The 18,160-nt window shown below is 36.7% G+C and overlaps 1 protein-coding gene across 3 annotated transcripts in view; it reads left to right on the top strand.

Moving 5' to 3' along the window:
- Nucleotides 1-18,160, top strand: part of SOX5 (SRY-box transcription factor 5) — a 398,183-nt gene that overhangs the window by 187,843 nt on the left and 192,180 nt on the right. For 2 of the 3 annotated variants that reach the window (XM_029955693.1, XM_029955690.1), the window contains exons 5-6: nucleotides 10,343-10,515; nucleotides 15,692-15,760. In XM_029955693.1, the coding sequence (XP_029811553.1) occupies nucleotides 10,343-10,515; nucleotides 15,692-15,760 (242 nt within the window). Of the gene's footprint in view, nucleotides 1-10,342; nucleotides 10,516-12,532; nucleotides 12,666-15,691; nucleotides 15,761-18,160 lie in introns of those variants that run through there. The other variant, XM_029955691.1, reaches the window with a different exon arrangement.

Below are 18,160 nucleotides of genomic sequence, written 5' to 3' on the forward strand. Positions count from 1 at the left end.
AATCTTTGCATGTGTTAGGGCATTTACAGCTTTTACGGTATTTACCAAGTCTTGTGGATTTAAAGTTTTCTCTGCTATTTACGCTGATCAGTTTTCATTTAACTTAAAAAAAATTTTTATGTATGTTTGTTTTTGAGAGAGAGGGACAGAGAGATAGAGAGTGAACAGGAGAGGGCCAGAGAGAGAGGGAGAACAGAATCTGAAGCAGGCTCCAGGCCCTGAGCTGTCAGCACAGTGCCTGATGCGGGGCTTGAACCTACAAACCGTAAGATCATGACCTGAGCTGAAGTCAGACTTTTAACAGACTGAGCCACCCAGGTACCCCGTTTAACTTTTAATAGTTGCAGAAAATGTATGAGTAAATGAGAAAGAGAGAGAGAGAGAGAGAGAAAGAGAGAGAGAGAGAGAGAGAGAGAATGTGTGTGTGTGTGTGTGTGTGTGTGTGTGTATACATGGACATGTGCACCCATTCTTGAGAACCTAAAATTACAGCCAGATGAGAACAGAGCTCCGTTCCTAACTGCTTGCCTTCAAGTTGCTGCATCTGATTTGCTTTCAGAGCATTTGGACAAAGATTAATATTACAGCTTGGCAAAGTTCAAAGTAGTGTTTCTTGCTATTACTATTTTAAAAAGTTAAGATGGTAAACTTCTAAAAATAAGAGAAATAAATATCATTTGGTTTGGATATTTTAGCTATCAATAAATAGTTGTCATACCCATTTAAAATCCATCTCATTCTTTAAGAAACAATGTGGGTTCGTAAAGGTCACCCACTTCGAAGAGCATGAAATTATTTTTATGTTAGATTATTTTGCCTGTTAGAATTTATTCCATTTTTATGGTCTGGTACTTTGGAAATGTGAAGTAATTAGGTTTTAAAGTTACATTAGAAACAATCCTGTAAAAAAAACCAGACAAAAAGGACAGTAGATCAAGTTTTGCAGAACGAAGCCGTTTGACAACAAAGTAGTTTGGCTAACGGTCAATGCATGTATATAAATTGGTTAGCTGCCTGAAGAAATGACTTCTTTCTTCTCCAGTCAGATGTATAGTGCGGCTGGTCAGCTTACAGTGTTTGCTGTTGTCTGCAGCAGAAGCACTGAGTGACTGTGGTGTGAAAGGTGAAGGAATACCTCTTAGAGCCTCGTAGTTGCTGAGAAGGGGGGAAAACCAGCACTTGCCCTCCCGTTGGCAACCCTGAGTGTCACGCGTTGTTTTAGCTAGCATGAAGTTCCATTACACCGAAGGGCAGTGCTTTGGCACTTCACCTGAGGACAGTATCGGGATCCAGGGCAGCCTCGACTCCTCTAAACAGATCCTTTGTTTTTCAATAAAGTTGTTGCAGGATTTTTCTGCTACAGACATTATTATTATTATTATTATTATTATTATTATTGTAGAATAATAACCAAAAAAACTTCATGCAAAAGTCTCTCACATATTTCTGTCTTGGTGAAGTCATAAGAGCAGGGCATTGTTGGAGAGGTTTTTCTGGCCAGGTCACTCGGATAAGCTCCAATCAGTTTCTCCACCAGCCTTGTGTAAAGAATTCTTTACAGCCCGTTTCTTTCCCACTGGTACTCCTGGTAGACGCTTTCTCACCCTGCTCAGAATGCATTAATTTAGGCTGGCAAAGTGTTGTAGCCGCTATTAAGAAAAATGCCGGCTGCAGTTGGTATAATAAAATGTCAACTCTTTTGAAAGCTATAATTCCGTTCTTTCTAGAAGATGGGGCATAAAGGCAAACACCAGACCACTCTAGAATGCCAGTAATAGATTCAAGGAATTAGCCATTCAGCAATACTTGGGCCTATTAGAACTCATGATAAATACATGATATTTAGATTCAACATGTGGGTTAAAGTAGGTCCTCTGTTAGGTGACATAACATTTGGAGATTAAAGAGATAAGTGGATTCAGTATGTGGCTTGAAAGGGATAAATCTGTTTAAATAGCATTAAACAATTTGTAAACAAGCAGGTGTGGAATAGGAATCAAATCCCAGGTAATAAATAAAGGGATCCTTGGAGTTTGCAAATTGAAAACATGGAAACTATAATCCCAGTATTCAGTCATGTAAGGGTTTGTATCACTTTGAAAGTTGTTTTAAACCCATTGTTAAAAAAAAAAAAACCTCTTTAAGAATCGCATGCTTTGCTAATAGTAACTTGGTGACTTGTCATTTGTACATTAAGCTAAAAAATATGTCTATACATTTTTGTAAAGGGTTTAGAAATATTATTTTTTAAGGGAACTGTTGTATCTAAAATTTGTTCCGTGCAAAGAAGGCATGTAACATATAGTCACGAACTTCTAAATGAAGTAAATATTTAATGTTGTTAATCTAGCGAGCTTGTTTTATAGTTCCTCTGCAGTTGTTTATGAGTAATGATTTCCCGTTTTGTAAAAACCACTTTGTGTGAAACAAGAAAGACTAGTGCTACACAGCATGTAAGTTTTTGGTTTAAGTTTGGCAATGTCTATAAAAGCAAAACGTGACTTCATGTTTTCTGCACATGAGTGACTTGCTCTGCCCCAGAATGCCAGAGTCCTTATGCCAGTACATAAACATGGCCAATGATAGGAGGAGAACGGTGGACCCTGGATCTCACTGATTTCCGTGTTGATGATCCAATCCTCGTCTCAGGAAGTTTTACATACCTTTCAAGCAGGTACTTAATATGCCTGTTTTAAACAGGTACTCTTACATATTTAATCTGGATTCTGTATTTGAAAATAAAAATATGCTCTCCTCAACATTTTTTCTCATTTAAAAATATATCCATCTATTTAATAAGGATTTATTTGTGCAATGGAGGTGAAGATTCTAAAATTAAGATCGTTTTTAAAACATTATTTTTTTCTTATAGATATGGACTCCAAAGCTTACACCATCCAGATTATTAAATGATGGAATTAACCTAAAACCTTTTCCTCTTTTTAAATGATCATTTCTCTTAACTGAGGAAGCACAGTGTAGTAAAAAATTCGGTGTCGTATTGCCCTGACTTTTCCAAGAACTTGTGGAAATCAGTTTAACTCTTTCAGTTTATTGCCTCATCTGCTCATTTAAAAACAATTGCGGGGGCGCGTGAGTGGCTCAATCAGTTAAGTGTCTGACTTCAGCTCAGGTCATAATCTTGCGGTTAGTGGGTTCGAGCCACGCATTGGGCTCTGGTGACAGCTCAGAGCCTGGAGCCTTCTGCTGATTCTGTGTCTCCCTCTCTCTCTGACCCTACCCTGCTCATGCTGTCTATCTCTCTCTCAAAAATAAATAATAAAAATACATTAAAGTCTTTAAAATAAAAATAAATAATAAAAACAGTTGCAGATTACTGTTGATTACACACACATTTATGTACAGGCATATTGTAAACATTATTCCTTACAAAATGACAGAGACATTTTATTCCCAGTTTACATAGGAATAGATCGAGACTCACAGAGAGAGAGGGAGAGAGGGAAAGAGACTAACTATCCAAAGCCTCATACTTTAGCCGTGACAGAGTCAAGGTGGAACCTTGTTCCTGCCTGTCTTCAAAGCCAGTGCTCTTTGCACGAGGGCAACTTTATATCTTGCTATTGGAAGAACTCCAAGAAGGCCACGTGATTGAAGCATTTTTTTGCAAAAGAGAAATTGAAGAAATGTTGCTAAAGAAGGTAAGACTAAACCATTCAGGACTTTTTAAGGGTAGAGAGTTTGGATTTTATTCTGTATGTAGTATAAAGCTATGAAATGATTTTATACACCTCTGTGACATGATCTGATTTACCTTTCTAAATGGATCACTGAACTTTTGCTTGGAGTATAGCTTTTAGTAGTAGAAGAAGTGGAAGCAGGTAGAATGGTTAGAAAACTATTGCAGTACTGAAGGTGAGAGATGCTGATGGCCTGGATTCAGAGGTTGTACTGGAAATAAAGATTCATGGGCTAATGTATGTATTCTAGGGTTGATAGGATTCCAGTGAATTAGATATGAAAAATGAGGCAGACAAAAGAATATAGCAATATATGGATAGTGATACTTCTTCCTGAGAGAGGCGTGGCTGAATCTGGCTCCCTTCCTTTATGACTTGTGTCACATTACATTAAGGGATGTTCTGACCTGTACTTCTGTGGAACCGGTAGCATTATCACAATCCGTCAAATTATTACCATGCCTGTAGTTATTAGGAAGTAGGAAGAACTGAAACAGAATATTTTTTACCTCTTACTTCAGTAATCCTTCGTTCTAAAGGAATTGAAGGAGGACTAGCATAGACTAAAACACATAAGAGTTCAAGAAATGAAACATGAAAATAAATTACTATCAGTGACACACAAACATGGTTTGTGTGTTAGATACTTGTATGACTCTTAAAAATCTAAATCTAAGTAAAGGAACACTAGTTCCTCTTTTTGTTTGGGAGGCCGGTGGACTTTCCAGTGATATTGTTTGTGCGCACACACACACACACACACACACACACACATTTAAAGTCTAGGATGTTTTGTGACTTTTACTAGTTTCTCCAATTATCATAGACCAGTTATTGGACCCTCCCACCCACTGGGAGGTAATTATTATGATAATTTAGAGATGAAGCTATGGGGCTTACACCATCTGAATGTAGTACTTTTATAAAAGTGGGGAAAATTTCTTTTGCAAAAGCTCAAGTTCCTTACCTTAACTCTCTTAAGCCAAAACCAGAACTTCTGTGTGACTCATGTAAGTAAGATAATTCATCTCCCTATTCTCTTAGCATTCCTAAACCTGAGAGTGGTTTAAAGGGAAGTGACCTACTCACTAAAATTTTAGATGATTTGCTAGATGCCAGACATACCAGGGTATAAAAGTTGGTAATTTATAACTGTTGCCATCACAACTATCTCTGCTGACTTTAGGGTACAATGTTAAAATAAGATTTATAATATAATGATTAGTAGTATAATAAATATCTACTGTGTGGAGTTGAAAAGAAGGGGACAACTCTTATCGGTGAGAATCAGGATAAGAGTCTTAAAGAACAAGACACATGATCTGAAACGTAAAGAATGAGTGGCTGAGGTAAAGGTGTTGACCTTTGTGGGTGATGGTAGAAAAGTCACTGTGGCTAGAATTTTGGATGCACAAAGGAAGTGAGAAGGTTAGATCATAAATAGTAGGACATTATTCATTTTAAATGATTTTTTTAAGTTTACTTATTTTTGAGAGTGAGAGAGCACATGAGCATATGCAAGGAGGAGGGACAGAGGAAGAAGGAAAGAGAATCCCAACATGGAATTTGTTCCCATGAACCGTGCAATCATGACCTAAACTGAAATCAAGAGTTGGATGCTTAATTGACTCAGCCATCCAGGCACCCTAGGACCTTTTCATTCTTAAGAATGAGTTGATATTTTATTCCAAAGACAATAGGAAACAAGTGGAAGTGTTTAAATAGGAGTGACATGAGTAATTTGTTTTTCTAGGAAGATAATTTTGGTACTGGTTTTGAGGATAAACTTGTTGCAGGAAAAATTAATGACAAAAAGTTCTATTAAAAGTTTGTCACAATAATTTTTGAAAAACTTGAAAAATATCGGTGGAGACTGGGAAGAGAGGCTGGAACAAAAACTCTTCCTACATACCCTATGGCAGCAATTTATGTTACAATATCCTTTGTGTAAAATAAATTGTGTGGTTCGAATTGTGTCCCTCTAAAAATTCATGTGTTGAAGCTCTAACTTCTAGTACCTCAAAATGTGGCTGTACTTGGAGATAAGGTCTGTACAGAGGTAATTAAGTTAAAATGAGACCATTAGGGTGGTCCTTAATCCAATATGGTGGCTGTCTTTATAAGAAGAAGAAATTTGGACATGGATGTGTATAGAGAGTGATGATGTGAAGACACAGGAAGAAGATGATCATCTCTACAAGCCAAGAAGATAGATCTGGAGCAGCTCCTTCCCTCACAGCCCTCAAAAGGAACCAACCCTGCTGACATCTTAGTCTTGGACTTCTAGCCAATAAGTACAAACTTCTGTTCAAGCCACCTAATCTGTGGTACTTTATAAACTAGTGCAGAAGTATTCTGGTTAAATCTTCATTTACAAGACTAGGATAATAATAGTAATTGTGGTTACCTTATTAGGATAGTATTCAGAGATCTTTCACTCTCTACCCTTTTATAATTATTATTCAGTCATGTGAACATAAGAGCATTGAAGAAATAACATTTGACTCATTAAAACTGAAACAAAGCTATTTGAGAAAAAATGTTTTATGATTTGTTGATATAATGTAGGCAGGAGGATGGGTAGTTGAGAAGAGAATTGAGAATGATGTTAATATTTCTAGCTCAGAATGTTGATTAACAATTCTTTTGAAAATTAAAAAAAAAAAAACAGAGTCCCACTTTATACATGTTAAATTTTAAAACTGAGATCTAAAGGCACCTGAGTGGCTGGGTCGGTTGGGCATCTAACTTTGGCTCAGGTTATGATCTCACAATTCTTGGGTTTGAGCCCTGTGTCAGGCTCATGTGCTGACAGCACAGAGCCTGGAGCTTGCTTCAGAGCCTCTCTGTCCTGCTCCTGCTCGTGCTCTGTGCTCTGTCTCCCTTTCTCTCTCTCTCTCTCTCTCTCTCTCTCTCTCTCTCTGTCCCTCAAACATAAACATTAATTTAAAAAAAGCCCTGAGATCTACACACAGAGATACCTGTTCTGCATCTAAAAGTAAATTATTAGGGCTGGAGGACACACTCAGGGTTGGCATAAATCTCTTGACTCTTGACTCTGAGACAGTTTTCATTGTAAAACAGACAGTTTTAAAATAAAGTGTGTATCTGAGAAGACTTGAATACAACTAAGTGAAGACAAAAGGGTTTTGTTAATCTTTCATATACTGAATGCCAAAATGATATTTGCTTATACTCATCAACAAACAAGTGTATTTCTTTACCCATTGGTATTACATCAGTTGCGTAAATGGTAATGTCACCTTAGACATTTCCACATATTATACACTAGAAAAGTGTATTTCATGTATACACGAATATGAATACATGTATGAATATATGTATAAAATATTAAAATGGCTTATAATTCCATTATCTAGAAAGCCACTATTATTAATATATAATTTTTCTTCCAGTCTTTTTTTCTATAAATATAGATATGTGCATACATTGAGATACTTATACAAATCTTTTGTTTTTTTTATTTTAATTGAGGTACAATTGGCACAATATTATATTAGTTTCAGGTGTACAACATAATGATGCAATATTTGGTGTATTGCAAAATAATCACCGCAATAAGTCTGGTTAACATCCATACACAGTTTCTAAAATGTTTGCTTGTGTTGAGAACTTTTAAGATTTACTTTCTTAGCAACTTTCAATTATGCAATACAGAATTATGAACTATAGTCACCATGCTGTACATGACATCCCCATGACTTACTTATTTTATAGCTGGAAGTTTGTGCATTTTTACCCCTTTCACCTATTTCACCCACACCTCATCCTGATCTCTAGCAACTATGAATCTGTTTTCTGAACTTATGAGATTGGTTTCTTGTTTCTCTTTATATTTCATATACCACATATAAGTTGGGTCATATGGTGTTTGTCTTTCTCTATCTGACTTAGTTCACATAGTATAATGCCCTTACGCTCCATCATATGGTCACAGATGAACAGATGGCAAGGTTTTATTCATTTTTTAATCACTTAATATTCCTCTGTGTGTGTGTGTGTGTGTGTGTGTGTGTGTGTGTTCATCCATTCCCCTGTCAATGACATAGGCTGTTTTTATATCATGGCTATTGTAAAAAAAAATGCAGCCGTAAACACAAAGGTTCATATATCTCTTCAAGTCAGTGTGTTAATTTTCTTTGAATGAATACCCAGAAGTGGAATTGCTGGATCATAGGATAGTTCTACTTTTAATTTGTTGAGAAGTATACTATATTCTACAGTAGCCACAGCAGTTTACACTACCACCAACAGTGCACAAGAGTCCCCTTTTTTCCACATCCTTGCCAACGTTTGATAGTTTTTGTCTTTTTAATAGTAGCCATTCTATGAGGTGTGAGGTGATCTCTCCCTGTGGTTTTGATTTGCATTTTCCTGATGATGAGTGATGTGGAGCATCTCTTCTTATACCTTTTGATCTTCCCTATGTCTTCTTTGAAAAAATGTTTATATTCTCTGCCCATTTTTAATTGTATTGGATTTGGTTGCGTGTTTTGTTTGCTGTTGGGTTGTATGAATTCTTTCTTTATTTTGGACATATAACCTTTTTATCAGATATATAATGTTCTCCCATTCAGTAGGTTGCCTTTTCACAAATGTTTTACTGCTACCCAGTTTTCTGACCTAGCTTTTATTTTTTTTATTTTAATTTTTATATTTGAGAGGAAGAGAGAGAGACAGAGAGACAGAGACAGAGTATGAGGGAGGGAAGGGCAGAGAGAGAGGGGGACACAGAACCCAAAACAGGTTTCAGGCTCTGACCTGTCAGCACAGAGCCGATGCTGGGCTCAAACCCATGAACCATGAGATCATGACCTGTTCCATAGTCGGATGCATAACTGAATGAACCACCCAGGTGCCCATGACCTAGCTTTATGTCATGAAAAAGCTCATTAAATACTCCTTAAAAAAGTTTATTCATGGGTGCAAAATACTCTATGATATGGGTGCTCATAATTTGATTATTCCAATTTGACATTGAGATTGTTTCTAATTTATTTCATATAAAACACTTTTTAATACTTATCTTCATTTCTTCCAATTTTCTTGGGTAGATTTTTATATGTGAAATTATTCTTTGAAGGTAATGAGGTTTCCAAGGTCTTATATGTATTACTTTTCCTAGGAATGTGGTAGCCATGTACTCCTCTCTACTGATGATGTGTGAAGATGTACATCTTACCATCACTTGAATATTTTTTTTAAAAATCTTCCTAGTTATAGTTAGATTATTTATTATTAGAATTCTTATTGCAACATCATATTGTTGTTATTCTTAGAATAAGTGTTCTTCTGTTCAGTGGCACCCAAATACCTGAAGTATAATAAATTATTAACAACAATTTACTGTACACCTGCCCTGAATAATACTAGATATTAATCATAAGGAATGCAATCCATGCTTATTGTCTTCTATTCACTCACACTTTCTTTTCTAGATTTTATTCTCTAGCCCTAAATTACACTAGAAACCTTATTTCCACTCCAAATGGACAAATGAAAATTACAAGCCACTAATGATAGCTACTATTTCCTAAAAAGTACATGCATCTTCAGCATAAATTGTTAGAGAGAATACAGTGAGATGGGGAAGGGTGGCTGAGTTATAACAGATCCTTCCATCTAATTACATATACAGGTGGCAAATGCATTATTAAACTAGTGCTTTGTGTCTTATATTAAAATGAAAATTATAATTAAAAAGTATGTTCTCTCCTACTTTACCACAGAGGTCTTGTCTATCTGCTGAATTAAAAAAAAAACATCTAAAAGTGATATTGTTCCTGTTTCAGTGAACTGCTCACATTTTTGGTGCATCAAATAAGTATTTCAACCTGCCGAAGAACAGTCATTGCGTGTTTTAAATATCCAGAGCATGTTATTTACCTTAAATATATGCTGTAATTTCTTCTCCAAGTTTTAATCTTGGGTGGCTATGTTATGATCTCTTCGTTTTCCCACCATATTTCATTACCTCACGATAGCCTAAATTTACATTCTCAATCTTATATATTTTCTCTGCTAGCAATACGCTATTTTTGAAGAAAGCCTCTGAGTGGCATATATGAAAACTGTCTAAAAGTTTATTGGCTAATATATCTTTCCCCTTTTTAATGTAGAATTCCTGGGTCCAATTCTTTAATATTCTTTTCTGAGAAAAAGCAAATCATATTACTGATAATACTAACTTGATCTCTTAAGAACTATGATTCTTAAATGTTCATGTTTTTTTCTTGCTTCTTTAATTTCATTTAAAAAAACTACTTAGGACCAGGAGCTGTGCTTTAGGCTTCTTTTTAGTTCTGTCAGAACCCAGCATAGAACATGAAAATAGTAGATGCTCACCCAACCATTTTTTTATTTACTTGTAAAATCAAAAGCTATGGAATATTACTTGTCTTACATAAAAACAATCAAAATATTTATTCATTCTGATATTTTATAAAGGGAAATAGCCATTACTTTTCACTGTTGAGTTAAAAATCCAAAACAAAGTAGGTATATGCTTGGGTATTAACCCTATATTTAGAATAGGTCTTATACAAGAGAATCACTCATTGAAAAATCACTGTGTCCTCATTTCCCTTTTCTTGTATATTTGATTGCTGTGTTATTTTCAGGGACTCCTGAAAGCCTAGCTGAGAAAGAGAGGCAGCTCATGGGTATGATCAATCAACTGACCAGTCTGCGAGAGCAGCTCCTGGCCGCCCACGATGAGCAGAAGAAACTGGCTGCATCTCAGATTGAGAAACAGCGCCAGCAAATGGAGCTGGCCAAACAGCAACAAGAACAGGTGAGTCAGAGCCGGAGACACAGTCAAATTCTGAGGCATTCTTTTGCCTGCTATTTATAGGTCACTCTCCTAGGCACACGAAGATCAATAAAAGCCTTGCTTCCCACCCCTCATGAATAAATAAAAAGGCAAAATACAAAGTAAGCAAACAAACAAAAAACTTTTGATCTGAAAGAAGTTATCAGCTACTTCCATGATATATAACATGGAAGTAATTCTAACCAAGGTGAAATTCTGATAGGTCATCGGAGAAGTACCAAATAGAATCATGGAGAGTCAAAAGAACGTTTCCAGTCAAGGACATTGTGAAAGATTTCATTCCACAGGTGTTTGGTATGAGCTTTGCAGATAAATAGGACTCAACAAGTGAATAAAATTAGTTATGGCACAGGAAGGTTAGTTAGAAAGCTGTTATAATGACTTAAACAAGGAGGAGAATCTAAACTAGATAGTTTAGAAACTAAACTTAAATGAGCACAGAAAAAAGAGAAGGAAAGGACAAACAGGTAAAAATTTTATCATTAGTCAAGTTTTTTGAGTGGGCAAAAGAATGAGGAAAGATATTAAGCTGGGGTTACTGGGAAAGTCTAGAAGAGGGCAATTTGGAAAAGCAGGTGGTTTTTAACATGTTGAATTAGAGCTGTTGGTTTTCCAACTGGAGACATGTGAAAAACAGCCAGATATCCCCATCGACAGTTAGGAAAAGAGAGATCAATTTAATTTCCTTCTATTGTTTACATAGAGATGGTAGTTTAAACCACTGGAGTAAATAAGTTTCATTCATATATTAACAAAGAGTAATCAAGTGCCTCTCATGTGCCAGGCATCGTGCTAACTTCTGAAGCTACATCGATTAACTAGAAAGATGAAACCGCTAAATTCTAGTGGAAAGAGAGAAGTGATTAACGAAGGAGAAGAGAAATTAAAAGAATAATTTCAGACAGTGATAATTTGATGAAATGTAATTATAGTAATTTAATAAATATTGATTGGTATGTCAAGGCAATGTTTCTTAGATTGGGTGGTTGGATCTGGCAATCGAGTTCGGATCTAAATGACATAAAAGTGCACCACATGAATATCTCATACCAGAGTGTTTCTTGTAAGGGAATGGCAGGTCCTTAATTAGAATAGTGGTGATATCATGAGAAGATGGAAAGGAACTAAGGGTAGATCCTTGGGAGACAGTGGCATGCAGCTGGTAGAGAAAGGAAAATAAACAATTCCAGACAAGCAAAGCTACTAGATTTGCCAGTTAGTTTCTCACTGTTGGCCTTTTAAGAGTGTGGAGGTTTAGTGGTAGAAATGAGACGTAGGAATTAACGAAGTTGTAGTAGGAAAATGGAAGCAATGCACAAGAACTTTTACTAAAGAAAGTTGGTAGTAATGGGAAAGAAGGAAAAAGGGTTTCTGGAGCTAGCTTCCTTTGCCATCCCATATTCTGGACTCAGTTCACTCACCATCGTTAAGTGAAAGAAGTCCAATATTTAGTCAGGGGTATTTGTGTTTCCACACATCCTTGCAAAACCTTCTTAAACAGTTCTTAAAATGTAAACTAGCAGAGTTGAAAGAAGAAAAATTCAAATTACTTTTGAGGAGACTCCTTTCAGTTTACTCTTCCCTACTTGGTGGTTTGTCTCTGCTTGCAAGGTGATGCTTTCATGTTTAATGAAATACTTCCTCAGCTTCCTTGAAGATCTATTTGGCCTGTTAAATATGGCCCATATTTCTCTTGCATTAATCTGGTGATAAAAGTTCACAATGTTTGCCTCTGACCATCTTTTCTTGTTCATAATTCTCAACACTTTCAAACACCTGAATTCTAGAAAAGTCTAAGAGCCTCTGAAACGATTTCTAGGATGTTTCTTTCTTAAAAATCCCTCCTTTGGTGGATCTAAGGGCCTATTTGTCCTGAAAAATCCAAGCAATCACCAATAGAGAGCCAAGTCCTCTTCCTTCTTCTTTCACATTCTGGCCCATCCCCACATATCATCAAAGGATTCTAGAATCTTTTTTTTTTACTTTTTCTGGCATTATCCTTGGAATGTTAGACATCATTAGGTTCTTCCAGAATTTCTCTCCTCTGTTGGAGAGATGCTAAGCAATGAGATCTACCCAGCCTGAGAGAAGATCCCCTGTGAAAGCTTCAGGTCAGATTTCTAGAGCCTGTTTTGCTCCCCAAGATCTTCTCTACCATGTAGTGCTGGCATGGATAATCACCGTGCTTGTGGTCCTGTTGATCTTTTCATTAGGACACAGGAAAATCTCTGAAGGACATTTAATACTTATTCCTTAGGGTTCAGGTTAATTGCATCTTCTCTTGAGAACTCCTTTTTTGACCCTTCTCTCCAAACTCCCTATTCACTGTAGGGTGTCCCTACGCTGTACACTCTACTATTCCCATTACAGCCCTTAGAGATGCTAGTGAACCTGTTTACTGATCATCTTTGCCATGGAGTCTGAGCTCCATTCCACATTCTTTCATTCAACAAATATCTACTGAGCACCGATTTGATGCCGGTTCTATTTTAGTTACTGGGGTACAGCAAAGAATAAAACAGAAAAAATTCCTCATTGTCAAATTCTAATTAGGAAAAGATAGTAAACAAACAAGTAATATATAGTAGATGTTGACAAGGGATATAAGTAAAGGAGAGAATTAGGGATGAGGGTGCTGGGTAGAGAGAGAAGCTCTTTTAAGATGGGTTCTCAGGGAAGACCTCACTGACAGCGTAACATTTGAGCAGAGACTTGCAGGAGGTGAGAGAGAGAGAGAGCAGTGCCGTTTTCTAGGGACAGAGGGTTCCAAATGGAGGGGAAAGCAAGTGCAAAGGCTTTAAACCGCAGGTTTTTCCGTGGAAGATAAGAGCATGCTTGGTATGTTCAAGAGAGAGTTAGGAAAGCAGTGTGGCAAGAGTGGGGGAGGGCATGAAGGGAAGAGCAGGAGGAGATGAAACCAGAGAGGTAGCGGGAGGCCAAACCATACACAGTCTTGCAGGCATCATGTGGACACTGGCTTCTGCTCCAGGGACAGAGTGGGTTTTGAAAAGATGAAAAACATGATACAACTTATATTTTAAAAGAATCTCTCCAGATACTGATATATAATAGGCCGTAGGGAGCAAAGGCAGAAGCAGAAAGAGTCATAGGAGTCTATACAATAATCCAGGGGGAGACAGCAGTGTCCTGGAAGGGGAGGAAGAGTGGTGGGGTGTGTAAAGTGGTCGTCTTGATAAATTCTCAAGGTGGTGATAAAAAGATAAATTCTTTTTTAAAAAATTTTAACACTTATTTACTTTTGAGAGAGACAGAGACAGAGCACGGGCAGGGGAGGGGCAGAGAGAGAAGGAGACACAGAATCTGAAGCAGGATCTAGGCTCTGTGCTAACAGCACAGAGCCTGATGTGGGGCTTGAACCCACTAATCATGAGATCATTACCTGAGCCGAAGTTGGGTGCTTAACTGACTGAGCCACCCAGGTGCTCCCAAAAAGATAAATTTTCAATGTGCTGATGAAACAATTTAAATTTAAACATCAGCTGAAATATGTGGGATGAAAGGACCAGATTTAAGGAAAAGAGTGATACTTCTTTTCCTTCCATTTCTGTCCTCCTTTCTTCAGGGGAAAAAAAAAAGATTTTTAAAACCTCTGTTTCTAAGATAAAATGAAAGCATTTAGATAACTACAATTCATACCACTGGGTAGACTCATGTTCCTCAAACAGTTTCTTTACTTTCATTCAGAGTAATAGACTCTGCAGGTGTCAATTTGTTTCCTGAATTTTTAGATTTCTGATACAGAGATGGAAATGATCATGATTACAACATGATGAGAATAAGAATTAGAGCTTATTTATAAAAGAGTGATAAGTTTTATGAAGTTAGAAGTTACATTCTCATGAGAAGGTTTCCTACTTGACAGAGTGTAATAAAATATTTAAAAATTTCCTCTCATTTAGTGATCCATGCTTTCTTCATCAAATACTTCTTCTGCACCAGGCTTTGCACAAACAGTAAACTATACACGATAACTAACCTCACTGTATTTATGGATTTCGACCTAGTAAACGGTAACATGTTAATTAAAACAAAAATAAAAATAAATGTAAAATCATAGTATGTTGTGTAGTAGTAAGTAAACGTACAGGGGGTTACAAGAGTGAATTACAAGAGATGATCATACTAGCCCTTGGCTTAGGAAACACTTAAAGATGATCGCAGAAGGAGCTAAGTCCTGAGTTTAGTTTTGAACTTGTTGAATATGAAGTATCTTTGAGAATGTCATTGGAAAAATGGGGCTGAAGCTTAAAGCAAAGGTGTAGGCTAGAGAAACAAATTTATAAACACTTGGCACATGGGGGAAAATTGGGTCTAAAATCGAACCATATACGACTATGACCCTGAGTGGCTGGGCAGGGCGATGGAAGGTAACTGAGAAGAAGCAGACTGAGGCAGGAGCAAAACCAGGGAAACGTGATGTCATAGAGGTCAGGGAGGATAGTTCAGATTGGGGAGAGAACGACAGTGTTGAATTTTGATGAAAGGCCAAAAGGTGAGGTCTAAAACACACTTTAGAATATAAAAAATGACGTTGACGGGTGGCTTTTACAACAATTCCCTGTAGTGGGGACTGGGAGCACAGGCCATAATGGAGTGCGTTGAGGAGTTAGCAGTTTGGGGGTTTGTGGAAGGCAGAAACGAGAGCACTATTTATGAAAACAAAAAAACAAAACCAAATACCCAAACCTCACGAAGGCGTACAGCCTCTCCTAACACAATATTTTGTGCTACCCTGAACTCCCAGGTGAAAACAATCCCCTGTCGATGCAATACTTTCTTTTGTAGAAAGAGCTAAAAGATGGCAGAGACCATATGCTCTTAATGTATTGCCCGAAGGAAGAGGGATTTTTGACACTACCATTTCATACTGGATTGGATCACTGTCGTAGTGTCCTAGGTTTCATTTGTTTTAGGCCAAAAGAAACTGTTGCGGAAGACTAAACACCTTGTTTGATCTTACTTAAGAATAAATTGCTGGTACCGTGTAGGGGCACGGGCACATACATTTTCATCATCTTAATCAGGGTCAAATCAAACTTTGAGCAACAGAACATTGGTAATTTCCCCCTGGGACGACAATATACTTTTAAATTTTTCATGTGCAATTTCTCCACAGATTGCAAGACAACAGCAGCAGCTCCTGCAGCAACAACACAAAATCAATTTGCTTCAGCAACAGATCCAGGTCAGAAATCATAATTTCATACATACTTCCAATTAAGTATATATGTATGTATTCTGTTTCTAATAACCTAACTGGAATGACCTCTAACACAAAAATTAATTTTGGCTTAATTCATGCCGTATTATCTCTTGTGCCATGAGAATCTTGCAAATGGTGGCCATCACAGGCCCTACTGTGTCAGGGAGTTGCAGTCTGAGCAAGCGGACAGTCATTTTCATCCTATACCGAAAAAAATTATTGCAGAGAAATGTTTAAAAGGTTTCATTTGCTCTATTCTTCAATGTGCCCACCGGTGTTCCTAATGGATGACATGCAGGGGAACCAAACCAAAAAGGGACAGCAAGTTTTGTTGGAGAGCAGTGGCAGAGAGAATGTTTTATTATATGCTCAAGAGCCACTTGTGATAAAGGTTGAGGTTAGGGAAGGTGAGGACTCGGTGTTCAAGTTGAACTTCACCCTTCGTGTTGCCTGGAGGAACCAAGAGCAAGGGCTCTATAACCTGCATATTTTGCTTACACGGAAATGTGTGATGATGTGGAGCATCTGTGAAGAAGGAAGAAAGCAGGTATATTGCTAACAAAAAGAAAAAGTAAGTTCTCAGAGATGTCCAGTCTTCACAAATTGCTAGTAGCATAAATTATGACAGAGTTCTTTCCCCTTCTGAAAATTCCTTTCCGAAAGCACCTATTTCATAGAGTATTTATGAAGATTTAATGGAATTATGGATGGAGCATTTCAATGTAGTGTCAAGGCACCCAGTAGGCCCTCAATATGTACTTGCTGTTCGTAGCAAGAAGGGAAACGTGATTCATAGAGCTATGAATCCAACCCTGTGTAACTTAACCCGCTGGAGCAAATGTTAGGGACAAGAAATTCATCATTTTCTTGTAGTTCTATCTTGAGATGCAAACACATTTTATTAAGAAGAAATTCATTCTTTTGAAGTTCTAATTTGAGAATCCAGCATATTCTATTAAGTGTAAATATCATAAATGACAGAAGCAAACATGTCTACATTATTTCACTTGTGTATTTAATCATGTTTAGACTTCATCAACAACAAAGTTTAGCCCATTTTACCTAACTGGATCAAATACACTTATTTTCCCTGGATTATATAGCACACTCAGGGTTTACTCATGCTTGGTGCACCTGAAATTTCAGTGAGCTAATCACAACCTGGTAAGAAACATCAGTGAGATGAAACAACCAGGATTCTTTTTTTTTTTTTTTTTCCTTAGCTGTAATTATGCGCAGCAAATCCTAAGGTGATGTTGTCTATCTGTTCATATCTGGAAAGTGGTTATTCAGTGGTTTAAAACTGTTCATTGGATTTCATGTTCAGGCTAAATATGTTGACTTTGAATATAGTTTTAGTGATGATAAACTAAACTAAATTAAAAACAGGTTAACTACACTTAACATGTTTTAAATTATTGAAAATCTACGACAATAAAATGCAATTCCATAATCCGTGATATGGCCCTTCGTAAGCCACTCGATTTCACTGTAATTTGAGGAAAACAGGTGATTTAAAATATTTATATTTTTTATAATATTGAGATAGTCCTTTGTTAAACAGAATTGCAAAACTATATCTAAACCAGTATTGTGAATATGTAGAAGGCTTAATAAGCTGTGTCACCTGACCATAAATTTAGCCAACACCTTAAGTATTTTTTTGGAGTCATGCCACAGTTATGACTACTACATTCAAATGTGGATTTGAAGCTTGGTCATCATGGCCTGGTGTTGAAATGGATAGATTCCTTGCACCAGAGCATGGAGCACTCCAAATTATAAGTTAGAGAACTTTTAAAATGAAGTTCCTAAAAATTTACCTGCCATAGAAATGATATGACTATAGAAACTGTAGTCCAAAGAGGTAAAGCCAAGTGTAATGCCTTGCCCAAGATTACACAACCAGTTACAGGTTGAACTAGGACCAGAAGTAAAGTTTTCTGACTACTCAATAGAAATTTTGCTAAATGTGAGAATTTTAACAGCTTAAAATTTCTATTTGATCAAACTGTTAAGCTGCTGGCTTCCACTAGTTCACAAAGTGGGAAAAAAACAAAACCCCAATAGTCCCTAAAGGAATTCATGTCATACTACTAGTAATTTGAGGAAAACATTAAGAGAAGTGGAGATACTGTATCTATGTATCTGTTCTCTTTCTAGTGTTAGCACAAATAAATGATACTGACAGAGTCAAAACCCATTAAACTATTTTATTATTTTTTTAAATCTTGGAAGTAGGGAATATTTCAGGCAAAACAAAAACAAAACAAAACAAAAAAAGTACTGAGCAAGATTGACCATCTGAAAGGAATTCATTTTCACAGCTTCTGGTATATTCATTAACTAAGTGCATAGTTCTAAAGTATATTTTATAAATTG

Source organism: Suricata suricatta, chromosome 10 (genome assembly GCF_006229205.1).
Source record: "Suricata suricatta isolate VVHF042 chromosome 10, meerkat_22Aug2017_6uvM2_HiC, whole genome shotgun sequence".
NCBI lineage: Eukaryota > Metazoa > Chordata > Mammalia > Carnivora > Herpestidae > Suricata > Suricata suricatta.